Below are 17228 nucleotides of genomic sequence, written 5' to 3' on the forward strand. Positions count from 1 at the left end.
TGTGGCGTAGGTTCTGATCACTGACACGGTTCCCTGGCAGGGTCATTTTGTTCAGGTTAAATGGAGGTGCAGGCGAGAGAGAGGGAGAGAATATGGAAGTATAGCTCAAGGACGGGTTATTACTTTTAAATGCTCTTCTGCTCCTCCACCTCCACCTCCACTGTTATCCGGGAGGGGCAGGTATGAAAAGGTTATTATGTTTCCTTTATCCACGGCATGCTCTTCGTCTGCGCCTTTCATCTCCAAATGGAATAGCCTGTCTCCTATCATCCCATCCTTGTTCTCCCTTCTCCCTTATTTTGACGGTCATCACAACATTTCTAATCTGTTCTTGCTCTCTATCTTTCGTCCTTCCATCTGTCCAACTGATGGATTCCAGATCTACAAAATTGTAATGTTCCTCTCCTTCCATTGTCCCCTCCTCTCTCTTTCTCTTTTCAGAAAGAAGAGGCTCCTAGCAGCCTGGTGCTGGAGGATGGCAGGGAGCAGCTAATGTACGAGATCCCCCTCAATGACACAGGCTCAGCTGGCCTCGGCATCAGCCTGAAGGGAAACAAGTCCCGCGAGACCGGGGAGGACCTGGGCATCTTTATCAAGTCCATCATCCATGGTGGTGCCGCTCACAAGGTAAAGGAATCCACCGTGTGTGTGTGAGTTTCCGTCAGAACAAATTGGTGCCGCCGGTCCACATGTCCTGGAAGATTTCAGTGTCCTGGACAAATGGGAGAGTTTCCAGTTAAATATTATCTCTATTTATTGATCTTAAAAACAATTGATAGGCAGGCTATATGTGACCCACCACAAATTTTAGGTACATTTGCTACCCTTTGACTTTTTTTCACATAATTTGTAGGTGGAGTCAAGAATCAAGCAAGTAAAGCTATAGCTTATTAACGCTGAGGTGCGAAAACTGTACTTCTGAGATAATCACCCTCAAAGTTTCCCCCACACTTGAATCCATTCAGCCAGCTCCCAGAATGCAAATGAGTTGGAGGACCAACAAAGGCACATGGCTACTTGCCACATGACCACCATAATATAAGTCTATGAATTTCGAGAATCAGCCATTCTCTTTCATGTGTAGGTGGATCGCAATGTGGCCGTCGTTGCAATTCTGTTAATTAAATGGAAATATGTTAGCTTATAGATGTAGGCTTACAGGCTATACCAGGGTGGCACCGTTGTGATAAAATGATATTTACCCGTGAATGAAGAGAAATGAAACTCTGCAGATTTACCATAGATACACCGTCCACTGCCTCTTTCCTTTGGTTGACGTTTCCTTGTTGTCTTAAGTCATTTCACTGCGTCTCCCATTGCAGAATAGCTGTCCAATGATTAACATGTCTGTTTCCTGCTTTGTTAAGGCTGCTATCATGTAGCGTGATCTAAAGATATAATCAGGATCCAGCTTCTTTGTAAATGACTCCTGGTCAAGCCTGCCATTTTTTTTTCGCCCCTGGCCGCATTTGCAGGTAAACTTGAGAATCTTGTCCATTGCTACTTAAAAAAAAACCATACTGAACCTAATAATTATCTTCATACTTACTTGCTACACCTATCTGTTCTAGATTAACCCAAGAAAATCCTTGTTCTTAGAAATACTCGTTATATCTACACCAATTTCTAATCACTTCCCTTGCTATCTGTTCTAATATAGAACCGTCTACCCTGTTTCTCCCTAATACTTAACTCTACCATGTACCAAATATATAATTAGTATACTTACCTGCCATACTCTATTGAATGAGAGAGGGTATTTGTCCAAATATTGGTCTTAGATGTCCTTCAAATAAGTTTTAAATAGTTTTAGAAGATATCCAGTTTAAACTCTGAAAGCTGCAGACACGCTGCTAGTGACGTTTAGTGAAGTTTATCTGTTGGTTGTTGGTTATATAAAAAAAAAAGCTTCATTCAACGCTGTAACTCATCTGATGTTCCTTGTTCTTAGTAAAGGCTTTGCAAGCAATGGCCACAAAGTAATTTTCCTTTTGACCGGGACTCAGAAATGCATGTATTGCGAGACGCCTTCGATAGCAACGTAGTAACCATGTGTCACGCGGCCCATTTTCAGAGGCCTCATTTTACACCCTTCATGGTGCGAGTTGAGTTTCATCATCCTCTCTACAGAGACTCCACAGAGAATAGATAATTTTCTGTTTTCTATGTCTCCCTTATGAATTTTCTCCTACTTGACCTTACTCTGCAGTTTCCGCTGCCATGTCTCTCTTCCCATCATCCCTAGCATTGTCCTGCTTGGCTCCACCCCACCCACCCACTCCCTGCACCCGACCCTGAGTGACCCTGACACTTCAGCATTGCGATGTTCTTATCTGTATCTCTCAGTGCCTCTTTCAAATGCGGTGGGTGGGGGGGGCGGGGGGGGGCGACACACAACCTATTCCATCTGAACACAACCGAGAATCTTGCACTCATGCCAGTCATATCTTCCCACTCCTGACAGTGCGAGATCTCCTTTGTGACCTCCATCGCTGCTCTCAGTTCAGCGCCAAATGAAAAAAGAGCGAGTGCAGTGAGTTCAGTGTGTGGCCGGTAGATAACGGCTGCTCTGGGATCAGTGGAGAGGAGGGTGGTGGAGGGCGTTGTGGATTGACCAGGCGCAAGCTTCCCCAGAGGCGGGGGGGGAGTCCTCAGAAGTCCTCAGAAGCTGAAGCAGCCTTGGACAGCTGATGAATGACCTCTGCCATTACCTTCCTCAGTCGATTTGCCAGAACCTTGGACAGGAGCTTGGAGTCCGTGCAGAGCAGAGATACCGGTCGCTAGTTCTTTATTTCTTGGAGGTTGCCTGTTTTTTTGGTTAAAGGTTTAAAACCACCCTCCTGCAGTTCAGAGGTAAAACCACTTAATTAAAACTTTCACTAAAAACATTTGATCTTTGTTTATGCCCTCGCAAAAAGTAAAAAACCCCCCCAAAAAAAAAACAAACCTGCAGGAAGCCCATCTATGCCGGGGGATGCCTCCATGCTCTGCAGCGTGATCTACAGCTCCTCTGGAGCCAGTGGCCCCTCCACCTCCGTGTTGGTTTTCTCAGAGACCTGGGGCAGGTTGCCGCAGAATGAGTTGAACAACTCTTCGTCCTCAACATGTCCACTGCTGTACAGCTCAGTGTAGAACTGCACAGCCCTACCATGTATCTCTTGGATCCCTTAGCTCCTGTCCACTGGCAGAGTGCAAAGTGTGGATAAGTCTGCTTTGTCCATTCGTCTTCTCCAAACTGAAGAAGAACTTGGAAGGTTTGTCCATTAAGTTCTCGGACAGAAAACGTGACTGGACCAGCGCCCCCTGTACTTTAGTGCCGAGTAGCTCCGCTAGGGCATCTTTTTTAGACTTGAGGACCTTAATATGTCCTGATTCTCCTGTGGACGCCAATAAACCCTGCGGTTCCACTATCTCGGTCTCTAGATCCTTCATAGACCTGGTGATGTCTCCTGTGCCATTGAGAGCGTACTGCTGACAGAGCTGCTTAATCTCTACTTTTCCACAGCCCCACCATTGTCTGAGAGAGGTAAAAGCCTGCTGCTTTGTTCTAAAAACACAAAAATAAAACAAAAAAACTTGAAAAACACCCAGAAAATGATCACTCAGTAGTAAAAAGCACTTTTTGGCCTTAACTTTTGACATCGCAACATCACACAAGACTTAGGAATGGTCTGCGTAAAGGCGACAGGCACCATTAAAGACATTTTAAAACAGTTCAAATGAAGTTTAAAACAATAAAACCTGTCTGGTCTTGCCAGGGAAATAAACTTGTCCCTGATGTACGCCCATGTGTATTGTTTTTTGTCAATGTGCATTCTCCTCCAGACGTCTAACACCCCATGCACCTCCCTCAGCTCTGCCAGGGCTCGTCTGGATGCAGCGTGAGGTTCCATGCGATTTCTGTCCAAACAGTCATTTTCTGTACAGTTAAAAATCTCCTCCTAAAAACAGAAACTCCTCTCGATTGCAAGTGTTTAAAAAGATCCTTAACTCATTTAAAATCCGAACTCTGTCAAGGCCTTTAGGGGGGAGCGTACACATTGATTAAAAACAACACTAAAAACACTCAAACTTGGCCCGGACCACCATCACCCTGCCCCTCACACACATGCTCAACAGTAAAAGACAAAGGGGTGAAACTCTGAGCGAATAAAACTCCCACCCCTCCGCTGGTTGAGGTCACGCGGCTGAGAATCACTTCCCCGCCCCGCTCTCCCGTTTGGTCTATCTCGTTGAGACTATCACTGTGTTTCTTGGATGAAAGTGACATAAATTTTCTTTAGATTTTAAGTCTGGAGCTGACATGCTCTTTTCCCAATGTCTCTTGCTCCATTTGGGTTGAGAGTTCCCACTCTAAAACCAGGCATTGTAAAATAAGCACAGAGACAGGAAATGGTGAGAGACAGGAGACGGACTGAGGCCTTATGCTGTGTCCGTGTCGTCTCCATTGCTGAGTTCTAGTTTCATCTTTTGTACAATTTCTGTAAAACCACCTTTTTCTTTGCTCCTCATCTGGGTTCTGACTGAGGCAACAAATAACTCCTTGTCTTCAAAAATATCCTAAGACTTTTACGCCCTTTGTTTTCTGCATGAACTGCTTCATTTTATCAATGCTATATGCACCTCTGGTCTTCGGGATGCATGGGACCTTGTCATCTGGGGTGTGACTCTCGCTCTCAGCAGGTTCCTCCTCCCTGCCGGAGGCAGACTCTACCTTTTTTTTCTGCTCGCTTTCCTTTTCTTCGTCACTTTTTTTCCCACCTCTGAACCAATGTTACTTTTGTTTTTTCTCTCGAGGCGAGGTACGGTAAGTCGGGACTCCCTCCTCCATCACCTCCTCATCCTCACTGCCTCCCGTCAGAACTGCTCTGGCCACAGTAGCTGCCGCCTTCTACCTCTCCACCAGCCTCTCCCCGTGCTCCTGCAGCACGGTCACCCAGAGCCATCTCAGCGACTGAAGCTGGTGATGTCACAGCTTCCTTCTGTCCTGCTGTTTCCTCACCCGTTACCTGCTTCTCCTTGCTGTTCTCCTGAACCACCTCAGCCTGGGTCTGACCCTGGCCTTTCCCTCCGTCCGTCCCTGCTGGTGCTCTGCTCTTCTCCCCAGACACAGAGGCTTTTCTTGGACAGGCTCTTATCGGGTGGCCCTCCTCACCACAGCCAAAGCGTTTTGTCATCTCCGATGTAACGTATGAAAAGTAATCAAAATCATCGACTCTTATTTCAAATCACACGTTTAGATCCTCATTCTGCTTGTTGAGGATCATCTGCACCTGTCTCCTGTGAGCGACACATGTTTAAACTCAGGTGCTTTGCATCCAGATGACATTTTTTTCATGGTGGAGACTCTTTTTCCATGTCTTGACAGTTCCTTGATCAGAATCTCATCACTAATAATAGGTGGGACATTGGATCAAGTCACCCTTTTCGCTGCGGTTGAGAGAGGCGACACTGAAACTAACGCATCATTCACTATGACGCCACCCGTTCCACCACCGTGTTCACCCTCTCCTAAGAATCTCTAAAAAAATAAAAACCGCGCCATTCTATTCATCCATCCTGGCTGTGGACGTTGCTGTCAGGACTGACAACCTGCGCCACAGCCGGAACATGGGAAAGCAGTGGAGACTTAAACCCCGTGCTTCCGCGTTAACCTGGCGAAGTCCGACATCGCTGAAGACCCACACAAACCACCTCCCCCTCCCGCTGTATGTACACACCACGAGTAAAAAAAACACACCCGTCACCAAACTAAATTCAAAAGGTGTGTGTGTGTGTGTGTGTGTGTGTGTGTGTGTGTGTGTGTGTGTGTCCACCAAGTACCTCTCCTCGATGTTGATGCATGCTAATGAAAATCAGCTAAGCAGCTGAGTAATGAGAGTCTGCCAGCGCCAGTCTGGGACCGACGAGACCCATGTGTCCCCCGAGACACGCACAGAGTTGGCTGCAGACATGGAAGAGTCATGGGGAGATGTAACCTATTTTCATCAAGGATCCTCATCCGCTGTCTGGGCCCTGGGGCCTCAATTATCCTCTGTTTCCTTTTTTTCTCAACTTCTATCCCCTCATCCTGTCAAACGATCATCTCAGAGAAGATCTTAAAAAAAAATATATAATTAAATCATATCATTGGCGCAACTTACGTGGATGGTTCAACACGTTCGCCGTACTGTCAGCTCATCGAGCAGTGATCCAAATTTGGAGCGTTAATGATTTCTTTTTGTACGCTAAAATGTTTGCACTGGCTTAGATTTGGCTGCCAGCTCCAAATATATATTTAATAGCCTTACTATGAAGTGTGTGTGTGTGTGTGTGTGTGTGTGTGTGTGTGTGTGTGTGTGTGTGTGTGTGTGTGTGTGTGTGTGTGTGTGTGTGTGTGTGTGTGTGTGTGTGTGTGTGTGTGTGTGTGTGTGTGTGTGTGTGTGAGTGAGACCGGAGGTCAGTCCATGCGGTGCCTCTTTAATGAGTCGGGTCAAAGGGCACAGTTGACCATAATAGACTCATCATGGCTTCACATCCACCAAGGGAGCCTTTGCTGTGTGTGTGTGTGTTCCTAAATTCCCACCCGTTTTCTCCCTTACTCCCCCCCCCCCCCAGATTTACGCTTTTCTCTCAAACTTCCCCCCTCCCCCACCCCCCGGGCTGCCTGGTTTGGTGGTTCCTATCTTGAAGAAGCTCCTATTTAAAACACTTAGGAGTGATTTAGTGCCCGCTGAGGCCATTCCATTAGCCACTATGTATTTATCACCGCCACTCCCGCTCCCAATAGATTGCTAACTCCACACTTTTCTCACCTTCCCCTCGCTCTATTTTCTTCCCGTCTTTCTCTCTTGCACACACACACACACAAGCCTCACGTCCTCAAATTCTCTCTTATCCCAGCGCTCCTTCATACCCTCGCTCGAAGCCCTGAATTAAGACGGCCAGGCTTTTTTCCAGCTTCCACTGCCCTCACCTCACATCCCTTCCGCGTCGTACCCCCAAAACCCACGCATCATAATAACCAATTCCTCCCCCGCTCCGTCGTTCCTCACCTCTCCCTCCTCCGTGCCCGTCAGGACGGACGCCTGCGCGTCAACGACCAGCTGATGGCGGTCAACGGCGAGTCCCTGCTGGGCCGCTCCAACCACGCCGCCATGGAGAGGCTCCGCCGCTCCATGTCGTCGGAGGGCAACGCCAGGGGAACCATCCAGCTCGTGCTGCTCCGCTCGGCCGCGCAGGTACCGCCGCCGTGCCCGGCCGTCGCCCTTTCTTTAGATGGAGGGCCCGGATGTTTCATCCCCTTATTATCTCCACCCCTCCCTAGCCTGCATATTTTACAGGAAGTACTGTAGTATGTCATCCTGATACTTTTCACACCCTATTTGTGTGCACGGTATGGCTTGTATTCTGTCCGGGATGCGGCTTCAGATTGTGCTACCAACCCCTGCGTCCGGAGATTCTGAAACGCCCTCAAAACATTTTAATAATCCCGGCTCGGCAAAATACTGCAATGTCTGTTTTGTCGCTCTAACGAGTGCCCCGGAATAAATCTGAATGGGGCAGGCAGGCAACGCGTTACTGCCCGATACATTCATGAGCCAACGCTGCAGCGGTCCACGAAGAGCCTTGATGGACTGCAGAGCGTCTTAATTGAAAAGGCACTCCGAAGTCAGGCGGAAGTACTTCACAATGGTTTCTGTAGTGTTTAATCAGGTTTGGGAATGGCCAGTAAACGGTTCTGTGTGTAACATCCTCTTCAACAGCAACGCTCTTCCCCCCGCAGGCTCGCCAAACCCACTCTGGACCGAGCGCTGCCGCCGCCGCCGCCAGCCAGCAGACTCCCTTACAGTTGGGCTCCATCAACCAGGTACAACCAGGTCACCTCCAACTCCACAGCCGGCCGCCGTCCCCGCCCCGGCACCGCTCCTCCCTCCTCCTCCCCGCCCCCAGGAGGAGGGGCGCCGCCTACCCGGGCGACACCCACACGTGCGGCTTCGGCCGAGCCGAGGGTGGCGACGGACGCGCTTACGGGCTCTCGCGGAGAGGCCCCGATCAGGGCCGTGACCCGGGACACCGCCTCCTCCACAGCCACACGTCGGGCAGCTTACACAGAAACACGGAGCGGAATCTAAACGGGGGAGGGGATGCACACGCCCACGGCCACACTTATGCGCATGCCGTGCTGGACAACGAGCGGGAGCGCCCGGACGGACGCTCGGGCGGATCCGGGCACACGTGTGAGAGTAGGTGCGCGCGGGACAGCTTCCCTGGTCGGACTTACACCGACAACATCAGGGCGATGGCGGGTCAGATGTACGGGGACCCGCCACCCGCACACGGCAGGGTCCCCACGCGCAGCCAGGCCTATCGCAGCGCACGCGGGTACGATGAGGCGCAGGCGCAGACGCATAACCACGCACACAACCGGGCGCTGACAAGACATCATTATCTCAGGCTCTCTGGCGGCCTCTAGTTTGTGTGTGTGTGTGTGTGTGTGTGTGTGTGTGTGTGTGTGTGTGTGTGTGTGTGTGTGTGTGTGTGTGTGTGTGTGTGTGTGTGTGTGTGTGTGTGTGTGTGTGTGTGTGTGTTTTCCTCTCCTGTGAAACTCTGCTTTGTTGCTCCAAGGTTGCCAGTTCAGTCAGCTGAGTTGTAATGTGTCAGGAGGCATTGCATTTAATACCTGGCAACCCTCAACTCACTTGAAGATGACTTTTATTGCTTATATTTTTACTTCTTATAAAGCCGCGAAGCTCGCTAATGGACTCGCGGGGATAAAATCGGGGTCCGTCTTCTCGCCTCAATCTGGGGAATGTAGACAAAAAGTTTACCCAAATTACCCAAAAACTGTATCCCTTTAATACATGTATCCTCTTAAAACACCATCATGTGTAACCTCACACTTTAAATATAAAGCCTTTTTCAGTGTCTGTAAGTGTCTCACCTTTACTCAACTCGCTTGCATGATTTATTATTATGCTTCCGTCTTCACTCTTGGCTCACATTTCAGTTTTTCACAGATTAATATTTACATTCTATATTGTTACATCACTTTGCGTTTCACCGCTTGCTCGCACCTTCTTCGTGGTAATAACTCACATTCACAGCTCCCTCCTGTTTTGTGCAGCAACCTTCTCATTCAATTAAATATATATTTATTTATTTTGATTCCCTTTTTTTTTTTTTTTTTTTTTAACTCAGTTTGGTTTGTGCATGTATTCTGTATTCTTTGTATCCCTGTCTGACCTTCCTGTTTCTCTTCTCCGTTTTTAATAAAACTGCTCGTTTGCCTTCTGCATGGCTGTATTTCTGATTGTCTGCTGGGTGGTTTTTTATTTTATTTTTTTAAACAGCTTCTCTCTTCTCTCTTTTCTCTCCTTGTTGAATAAATAATACTCCAAATCTTCAGTTATTTATTTTTTTATGTTTTTTTTTTTTTCCCCCCTCTCCTGGCTTCTATGTTCTCTCCTCACCTCCCTTCACTTTCACTAGTTTACTCACTACAGACACTTGAGTTGTACGCCGTTTCAGAGAGCTAACACAAATGAAAGCTTCTGGAGATGATGAGCGACAGCTTCCCCGACAAACGCTGTGATGTTCGCGCCCAACCTGGACTCCCGCGCCGTCTCTCCGAACGAACGGGAAGAAAGGAGAACCGAGGTGTCGGCTGCCAGAGCCCCTTCAGTCTGACAGTTTGGGCTCTGAAATATTAAGGCGGCATTCGCTTCCGTGTCGCGGATAACGTAGCCTCCCGCGCGGAACGCGGGTCCCCTTCGCGTATCGCCGTTCACGGCGCGACCGCGTCACGAGCGAGTAAAACCTGCCGCGCCGCTGTGGCTCCTCAGTGGGCTTCCAATCAGTCCGGCGGGGCAAACGTCTCAGCCTTGAAATAAAAACATGTTGAGTCTCCTTTGCGAAAACAGGAAACTCACAGTGTTGCCTTAGTGTGTGTTTCTAAATTACAGTAATACGTTTTATTTAAAACTGCACTGTACATCCAATGGGTAACGTTGGCCACGGTAGGTTGCCTCCCGGAGACGTCACAACTCCCTGTTTCTAGTCTCCCTGTTCCCCCCAGTGTCATATATATATATATATATTTTAACTTTTTCAAACCTATCCAGGCGAGAACCACCTTTTGTGCGTGGTTTCCTCACCACTGCAGCCTTTGTCTTTTTGCACCTCGTTTCCTGCAGGCTCGGCTGCTCTACTTTTATATCTCCGTTCTCCATGATGCCGGCCATCTTTTCCCCGGCTAATCCCTCTGTGGATTTTCGCAAAACTTTCGCAGCTCACGTTCGCATCTGTTATGGAAACGTTCTCTCCGGGTAAGCATTTGTGGTTGAGGTGTAAAAGAAATGTCAAAATAACCACAGTTGGGTGTTTGTGTTTGTCGGACCGAACAAAGAAAGTCAATCAAAAAAATAAAAATAAAAAAACATTCCTAGAGGGAGAGACTGATATAGACATCAAGCCTGACAGATGGTGGTGGTGGTGGTGGGGGAGGGAATAAGCAGACAGCTGTTTCTCGCCAGAGCCTGTCCATTCAGATCCACGCTGAGGCGTGACGGACTGTTTTAAAGACCCCCCCCCCCCCCCCCCCCAAAAAAAAGGATGGTTTTAACTGAGTTTAAGCAAATGCTCATCGACGGAGCGGTTCCTGTGTCTGCGTGCGCGGAGGAGTCGGAGGCGGCGGACGTGAGACGCAGTGGGGCAAGCAACAGTAGTGTGACGGGGTTGACTGGCCTTGACCTACCCATTACAGCGTGTCCATCCAGTTCTTACTTGTGTGTGTGTGTGTGTGTGTGTGTGTGTGTGTGCGCGCGCTCAAAAGGGTTAAGTTGTTGAGTGCCGTTGAGCTACCCATTGTGCCGCATCCATCTCAGCCTCGCTCCCTGGCGTTTTTCAAGTGTGTCTCTTTGTGTGTGTACTTCAGACCGAGACTGTGAATGCTATCACATAATTATAACAACGACTGAATAACTAGCACCTTTCAAATCTGAGGTACAAAGTGCCACTGAAGCAGGTTGAAACGACACACACACACACACAAACGACAAATGTCTGACAAAGAGGTCTCATAGAGGACAGCAAAGCAGCGTCAGCGCTTCGGAGCCTGGTCCCGCCACCCTTTGCCTGCAAACCCCCCCGACACACCCCACCCATTTGCCTCTGCTCCTCCCGCGCCGCCCCGAGCCCGGGGTGCGTGCAGAACCGGCTCACCCTGCCGCCGGCCCGCTACACGCCGCCGGATCCCCACCGCGGAGGCATTGTTGAGGGGATTAAGATATCTGGCCGCCTCACCTCGTGCGCCTGGGGAGCCTCAGGCAGCCTGTCAAGCTCCCGAGGACCCAAGGATTGAAGGATAGGCAGAAAAACAGACAGACAGACAGAGGGAGAGAGGGGAGGCCTGATAGATAAATTGAAGGAAGGCTGGGTGGATGAGTTGGTGGATTTGAGGGGAAAGAGGGGGGTTGAGTGGCATGACATTGACAAGTGCAAAGAAACTGTCGAATAGTATGTAAATGTGCGAGTGTGCGCGCTTACACGCACGCACGCCTACAGGAAGCCGGCGATGATGCCGCCATGATGTATGTAAAAGTGACACATTAAGATCTGAGCTATGTGCTAATGATACCCAGGGGACTACATTGATTGGTGACGGAGTAGCCCGACACACACACACACACACACACACCTAGAACCCCCCACAGCTCCAAGCTTTGATATGATGATTAACTACATCCTCACACATTTTCGGTGTTTGGTGTTGTATCCGGCCCTGTGCTGCTTTCTAGTGTTTACATGTACTGTACTGTGCGTGTTTGCTGGCGTGCGGGTGCACGTCTTAAAGTTTGCGTGTGCATAGGTCTGTGTTTGTGTGTCGGGTTTTCTCCCGAGATTGTGTGACAGCTGTAGCTTCCGTCTCTTTGACCGAAAAAAGGGGGCTCTTTCATCCCAAACCGCCAGTTCTCCCGTCAGCGAGCCAGCGCCTATCTCCATCTGGGGGAAAAGGCAGGTGGGGGCGGGGGCGGGGCTGGGCTCTTTGTAGCGTGGGACGGCCGTCCGATAACATGCCTGTCAGCGGCACTTAGGATTATCTTAATTATTGCCTTTTTCAGCTTGCGCCATGCAATTTTCTTTTATTATATGCACGGGTTTCGTCTGTTTTTCTTACCAAAATGCATAAATTACTTAAACTGACGGTGTTACAGGCTGACCTCTCCTCCAACCACCCTGCCCACTGTTGTTAGGCCTTTTGACCAAAGAAATTGATTTAATGCAGAAAAAAAGTCAGCAGCAAAACATGTATTGCCGTCATTTCTGCGGCGTCCGTGATCCAGAGTGGCTTGGACTTCATTTCTGCCAAAATTCAAAATCCAACAAGACAACCCTTTAAACTAACGGAGGAAACATGTCAGTTCCCAATTTTCGCCAATATTCTATCTTATCTGAACACTTGCATACCATTGGCCTCCTTTCCAAAAAATAAGATATTTGCTGTGATACAGGGGCGGTGATGCTGCGTCCCTATAGAGAAGTAATCAAGCTCCTTATCTGTCCGTCCTCTATCCGGCTGAAGTGTTTCTAAACACTTAATTATTCCTAAAATCAATGATCACGCGACGTCAAAAATATGATTACTCACTAATGAGATGTTATGGCCAAGGACGGCGTTATAATCTCCTGTTTTCATAGATTGGGCGATTATAGCGACGTTTCCCCATTGTTTATAGAGCACTTGTGATTGGTAGACCTTCCCAAATCAAACAAAATGAGACAAATGAACGTCGCCTTGGGTCGTCGTCCGTTGGGTGAATTGGCTTCGCGGAGGGCGTGGGATCTGATCTGTGCGCAGGAAGTAAATCACGCGTCGGAGGTCTTTATCACTACTCGATTTGCCTTCTGCCCCGGCAGGAGTCTGAGGAGGATACGGGGGTCCATTGGGACGCCGGACTGAACGGGGGCCCTCTTCACCAGGGGGCGAGGACGCCCCAAGGCCTCTCGGGGCCCACGGCCACGGAGCTCCGTATGAGCGGAGCGAATCAATCTCCCTCAATGGACGACGACTACACGTACAGCCGCTCTGCAAGTGGTAAGCAAGGTGCCAATAAAAATGTTAATGTCGTTGCAGTCACTGCTTTTTTTTTTTTTTTTTTTAACTATCCCATCAAGGGGACTGTTTTGCGGACACGGATCAGTTCTATCCTTAGACTAAGTCACATTTTTAATCTGGACTAACTGATACGGCCTTTCTCATCTGCGATTCAATGGTTTAAAATAGTCTCAGATTTGCCCTAATCTGGGATTAAAAAATTTGATTTTCAGAAGGAAGATCAGAGATCATGTCGGTCTAAATCTTAGATGAAAGCTGGGCTGAGGCAGGTTTATCTTTGGATGAATGGGCGTGGCCTCCAGGTGGAGCAGGTTGATCTGGACTAAGACCAGCACCAAGACCAGACAGAAGGAGCTGACTAGTCCTTCATCACCTTAGTCCAGGACCTCCTCGTCTGGAACTAATTCATGTGAAATGAAGCGACGTCTCAGAAAGGCATTTTTTTTTCTAAATTCTGGATTCATTTAAGAAGGATAAGTTTAGTCCTGATTGAGATCAAAACCCCGTTCGCGAAACCGCCCCCAAAATGGAAGGAACCTCGAGAAGGGTCCGCAATGGGAGGAACCTTCCTTCAAGGACGACCAGGCCGCGGTGGAAGCCCAGTGGGCCACATTGTCAGCGTTGCATAACAAGTGAAGCTGTAGAAGCTGTGTAAGCTAGGGTCTATAAGCTGTGTCTAAGCTATATACAGTATGCTGTTTAACCAGACTGTATGAGAGTGTGTTATGCCGATGCATGGTGCTGCACAGAACTCAACTCACTGCATGTCCTACATGGTCATCGACAGAAAGCCTGCGAAGGTTCAGGACAACGTGCCTCCGTGTCAGCGTGCGTGTGTGCCCGTGCGTGCCCCTCATACCCTATTCCAACGCAGTGGCGCGGCCTCTCGTCATCCTTGTGCCCATTTGGGTTTCGGCGCCGAGCGCGTCTCCTAATAGCGGCACATTAGCAGAAAAAGGAGAGACGAGCTGCGTTTCCCCTCTCATTTGCTGTTTGCTCGCTCTCATTTTATATCTCTTTCATTCTCGCTCGCTGCATATTTATGGGAGAGAAAAGGAAACCATTAACTCCATTTCCCTTTCTGTTCTTTTTTTTTTCTCTCTCCCCCCCCCCCCCCCCCCCCACCACCTTGGAACGTAACACTCGCTTTTTCATGTGCGGGGAAAAAAAGATCTGACCTTGCAATCATTAGGCTGATGAAACGGCTTCTAAGTGGGGCGGATTTGCATACTGGGGCTATTGTGAAGCATCGCTCTGGAAAAAAAAAAATAATAATATATATATATATATATATATATATCGAAGGGTGGGGGGAATATAAGACAAACCAAACTGTTTTATATTCATTCTTTTCAGCTTAGTTTCATTGGATTCTTTACTACTACACAGCCCCCACCACCCTCCAACGAAGTGTTTTTCCATCAGCCCTCCATCAGCCCTCTGTCAGAACGGCCACAGTTGTTCGACACAAAGGGGGTTTACAGTCGGTCTCTCTGGGCTTAGAGTTTATGTAAATGTTGTGCGACGAGTTGCGGGGGAAAATGGAAAAGGGTTTTTTTTGTTGTTTTTTTTTGGTATGTTAATAAGTTCGGGGGGTATTTTTGTGTCCGCGTCTTGTTGTATTTCCGATGGCGTGTAAGGAGATTTTTTTTATTTTTATGAATCTGTTTTGTGGAATGCGTGTCTTAGTAAGGTGTGTGTGTATGTGTGTGTGTGTGTGTGTGTGTGTGTGTGCGTGCGTACGTGCGCGCGCGCACGCAGCTTATAGCTGTAAGCTTGATCTACAGCTGCTGTATCTTATTACCTGACCTTGCAAAGCTATGGATAGTATTGATCTCTAAATCAAGTACTGTATACGCTGTCCATTTAATTCAACGAGACATCTTTATTTCCACAAGCTGCTCCGCTCTAAATCACTCATACACTACACAACCAAAGTATGTGGACACCCCTTAAAATGAAAGGGTTTGGCTATTCCTGCCACAGCCATTACTAACAGGTACTGTGTATGTGTGTGTATGTGTATATATATATATATATATATATATATATATATATATATATATATATATATATATATATATGGCGCTGTCATAGGACGCCGCCTTTCCAACAAATTAGTTCTTCAAATTTTCTGCCCCGCTAGACCTGCCCCGGTCAACCCTAAGTTCTGTTATGGCCAAGTGGAGCAACAACGGCTCAATCAAGTGGTCGGCCACACAAGCTCACGGAACAGGACCGCCGAGTGCCCACATGTGTTGCGTGTGGTCCATCTTTGGGTTGCAACACTTACTACCGACTTCCAAACGGCCTCCGGAAGCAACGTGGTCACGAGCTTCATGAACTGGGTTTCTGCAGCCGAGCGGCCGCACCCAAGCCTAACGTCACCATGAGCGATGCCGTGCGTCGGATGGAGTGGTGCAAAGCCGGCTGGCATCGGACTCCGGAACGACGGGAAACGCCGGAGTGATGACCCGTGTTCACCGTCTGGAAGTCTGACCAACCTGGGTTTGGCGAAGACCGAGGAGAACGCTACCTGCCTTAACGCAGAGCGACGGCCGTAAAGTGTTGGGGCGAGAAAGGCCCCGTCGCCCAGCACCAGCGCCCGACCTCACTGACGCTCTGGTGCCTGAACGGGAGCAAATCCCTCCAGCCGCGTTCCAAAATCTGGAGGAGAGCCTAACCAGAAGAAGGGCCTGTTACGGCGGCAAAGAGGGCACCAACTCCACCTTAACGTCCATGGGTTTGAAATGAAACGTTCAACAAACACATTCGGATGTGGTGTTTGTGTTTTCTTTACTCGGTGCGAGGACTATGACGACGGCAGACATAATCGTTGCTTACCTTATTGTTACACGAATGTTGTTGTTACACTAATCTCTGTCGCAATGTAGCTTGAATGTTATTCTCCCTTGTAAGTCGCTTTGGATAAAAGCGTCTGCTAAATGACTAAATGTAAATGTAAATGTTACCTTATTGTTTTCAGCCACTTTCCCTGCGGCAGCCGCTAATGGCGGCCATGGTCGCTATGGCAATGCTGACGACAACAAGGAGGAGGAGGACATGGAGGAAAACTTTCCTCCGCCCCCGTCCCCCGGCGCCATGGACGAGATGAGCAGAGACCTTCCCCTGGTTTTCCCTCGCCGCAGGTGACTCTCACCCCGCTAGCACGACAAACACACACGAGACAGAGTTATTATACGTTTGCTGCTGGCCATTACACCCAACATTAACCCCCCCCCCCACACACACACACACACACACACACACACACACACACACACACACCCCACCTGACAGGATCTTTTATCTTATACACCGCGTTCCAAATTATTATGCAAATTGGATTTAAGTGTCATAAACATTGAATTTTTTGTTTTTCAATTAAACTCATGTATGGTATTGTGTCTCGGGGCTCTTTGGATCACTGAAATCAATCTCAGACGCCTGTGATAATTAGTTTGCCAGGTGAGCCCAATTAAAGCAAAGCTACTTTAGAAGGACATTCCACATTATGAAGCAGGCCACAGGTTTCGAGCAATATGGGAAAGAAAAATGATCTCTCTGCTGCCGAAAAGCCTCAAATAGTGCAATGCCTTGGACAAGGTATGAAAACATTAGATATTTCAGGAAAACTTAACTTAAGCGTGATCATCGTACTGTGAAGAGATTTGTGGCTGATTCAGAGCACAGACGGTTGGTGCAGATAAAGGCAGAATGAGGAAGCTTTGTGCCAGACAAATTCATGGGATTAAGAGAGCAGCTGCTAAAATGCCGTTACAAAGCAGCAAACAGGTATTTGAAGCTGCTGGTGCCTCTGGAATCCCGCGAATCTCAAGGTGTAGGATCCTCCAGAGGCTTGCAGTTGTGCATAAACCTATTATTGGGCCCCCCCAACCAATGCTCACAAGCAGAAACGATTGCAGTGGGCCCAGAAATAAATGAAGGCTCATTTTCAAACAGTCTTGTTTACTGCTGAGTGCTGTGCAACCCTGGATGGTGCAGATGGATGGAGAAGTGGATGGTTGGTGGATGGCCACCATGTCCCAACAGGGCTGCCACGTCAGCAAAGGGGCGGAGTCATGTTTTGGGCCGGAATCATGGGGAGAGAGCTGCTAGGCCTCTTTAGGGT

General features: G+C 48.5%; 1 protein-coding gene across 1 annotated transcript in view; it reads left to right on the forward strand.

Annotated features, from left to right (window-relative positions):
- Nucleotides 1-17228, forward strand: part of pard3ba (par-3 family cell polarity regulator beta a) — a gene marked incomplete at its 5' end in the record, with an annotated part of 164128 nt that overhangs the window by 65530 nt on the left and 81370 nt on the right. Inside the window, 5 exons of the mRNA XM_080023915.1 lie at nt 446-627; nt 7059-7220; nt 7766-7849; nt 12898-13075; nt 16101-16245. Of these exons, the coding sequence (XP_079880041.1) occupies nt 446-627; nt 7059-7220; nt 7766-7849; nt 12898-13075; nt 16101-16245 (751 nt within the window). The remainder of the gene's footprint in view (nt 1-445; nt 628-7058; nt 7221-7765; nt 7850-12897; nt 13076-16100; nt 16246-17228) is intronic.

This window comes from Zeus faber, assembly GCF_960531495.2.
Source record: "Zeus faber genome assembly, chromosome: 2".
Lineage (NCBI taxonomy): Eukaryota > Metazoa > Chordata > Actinopteri > Zeiformes > Zeidae > Zeus > Zeus faber.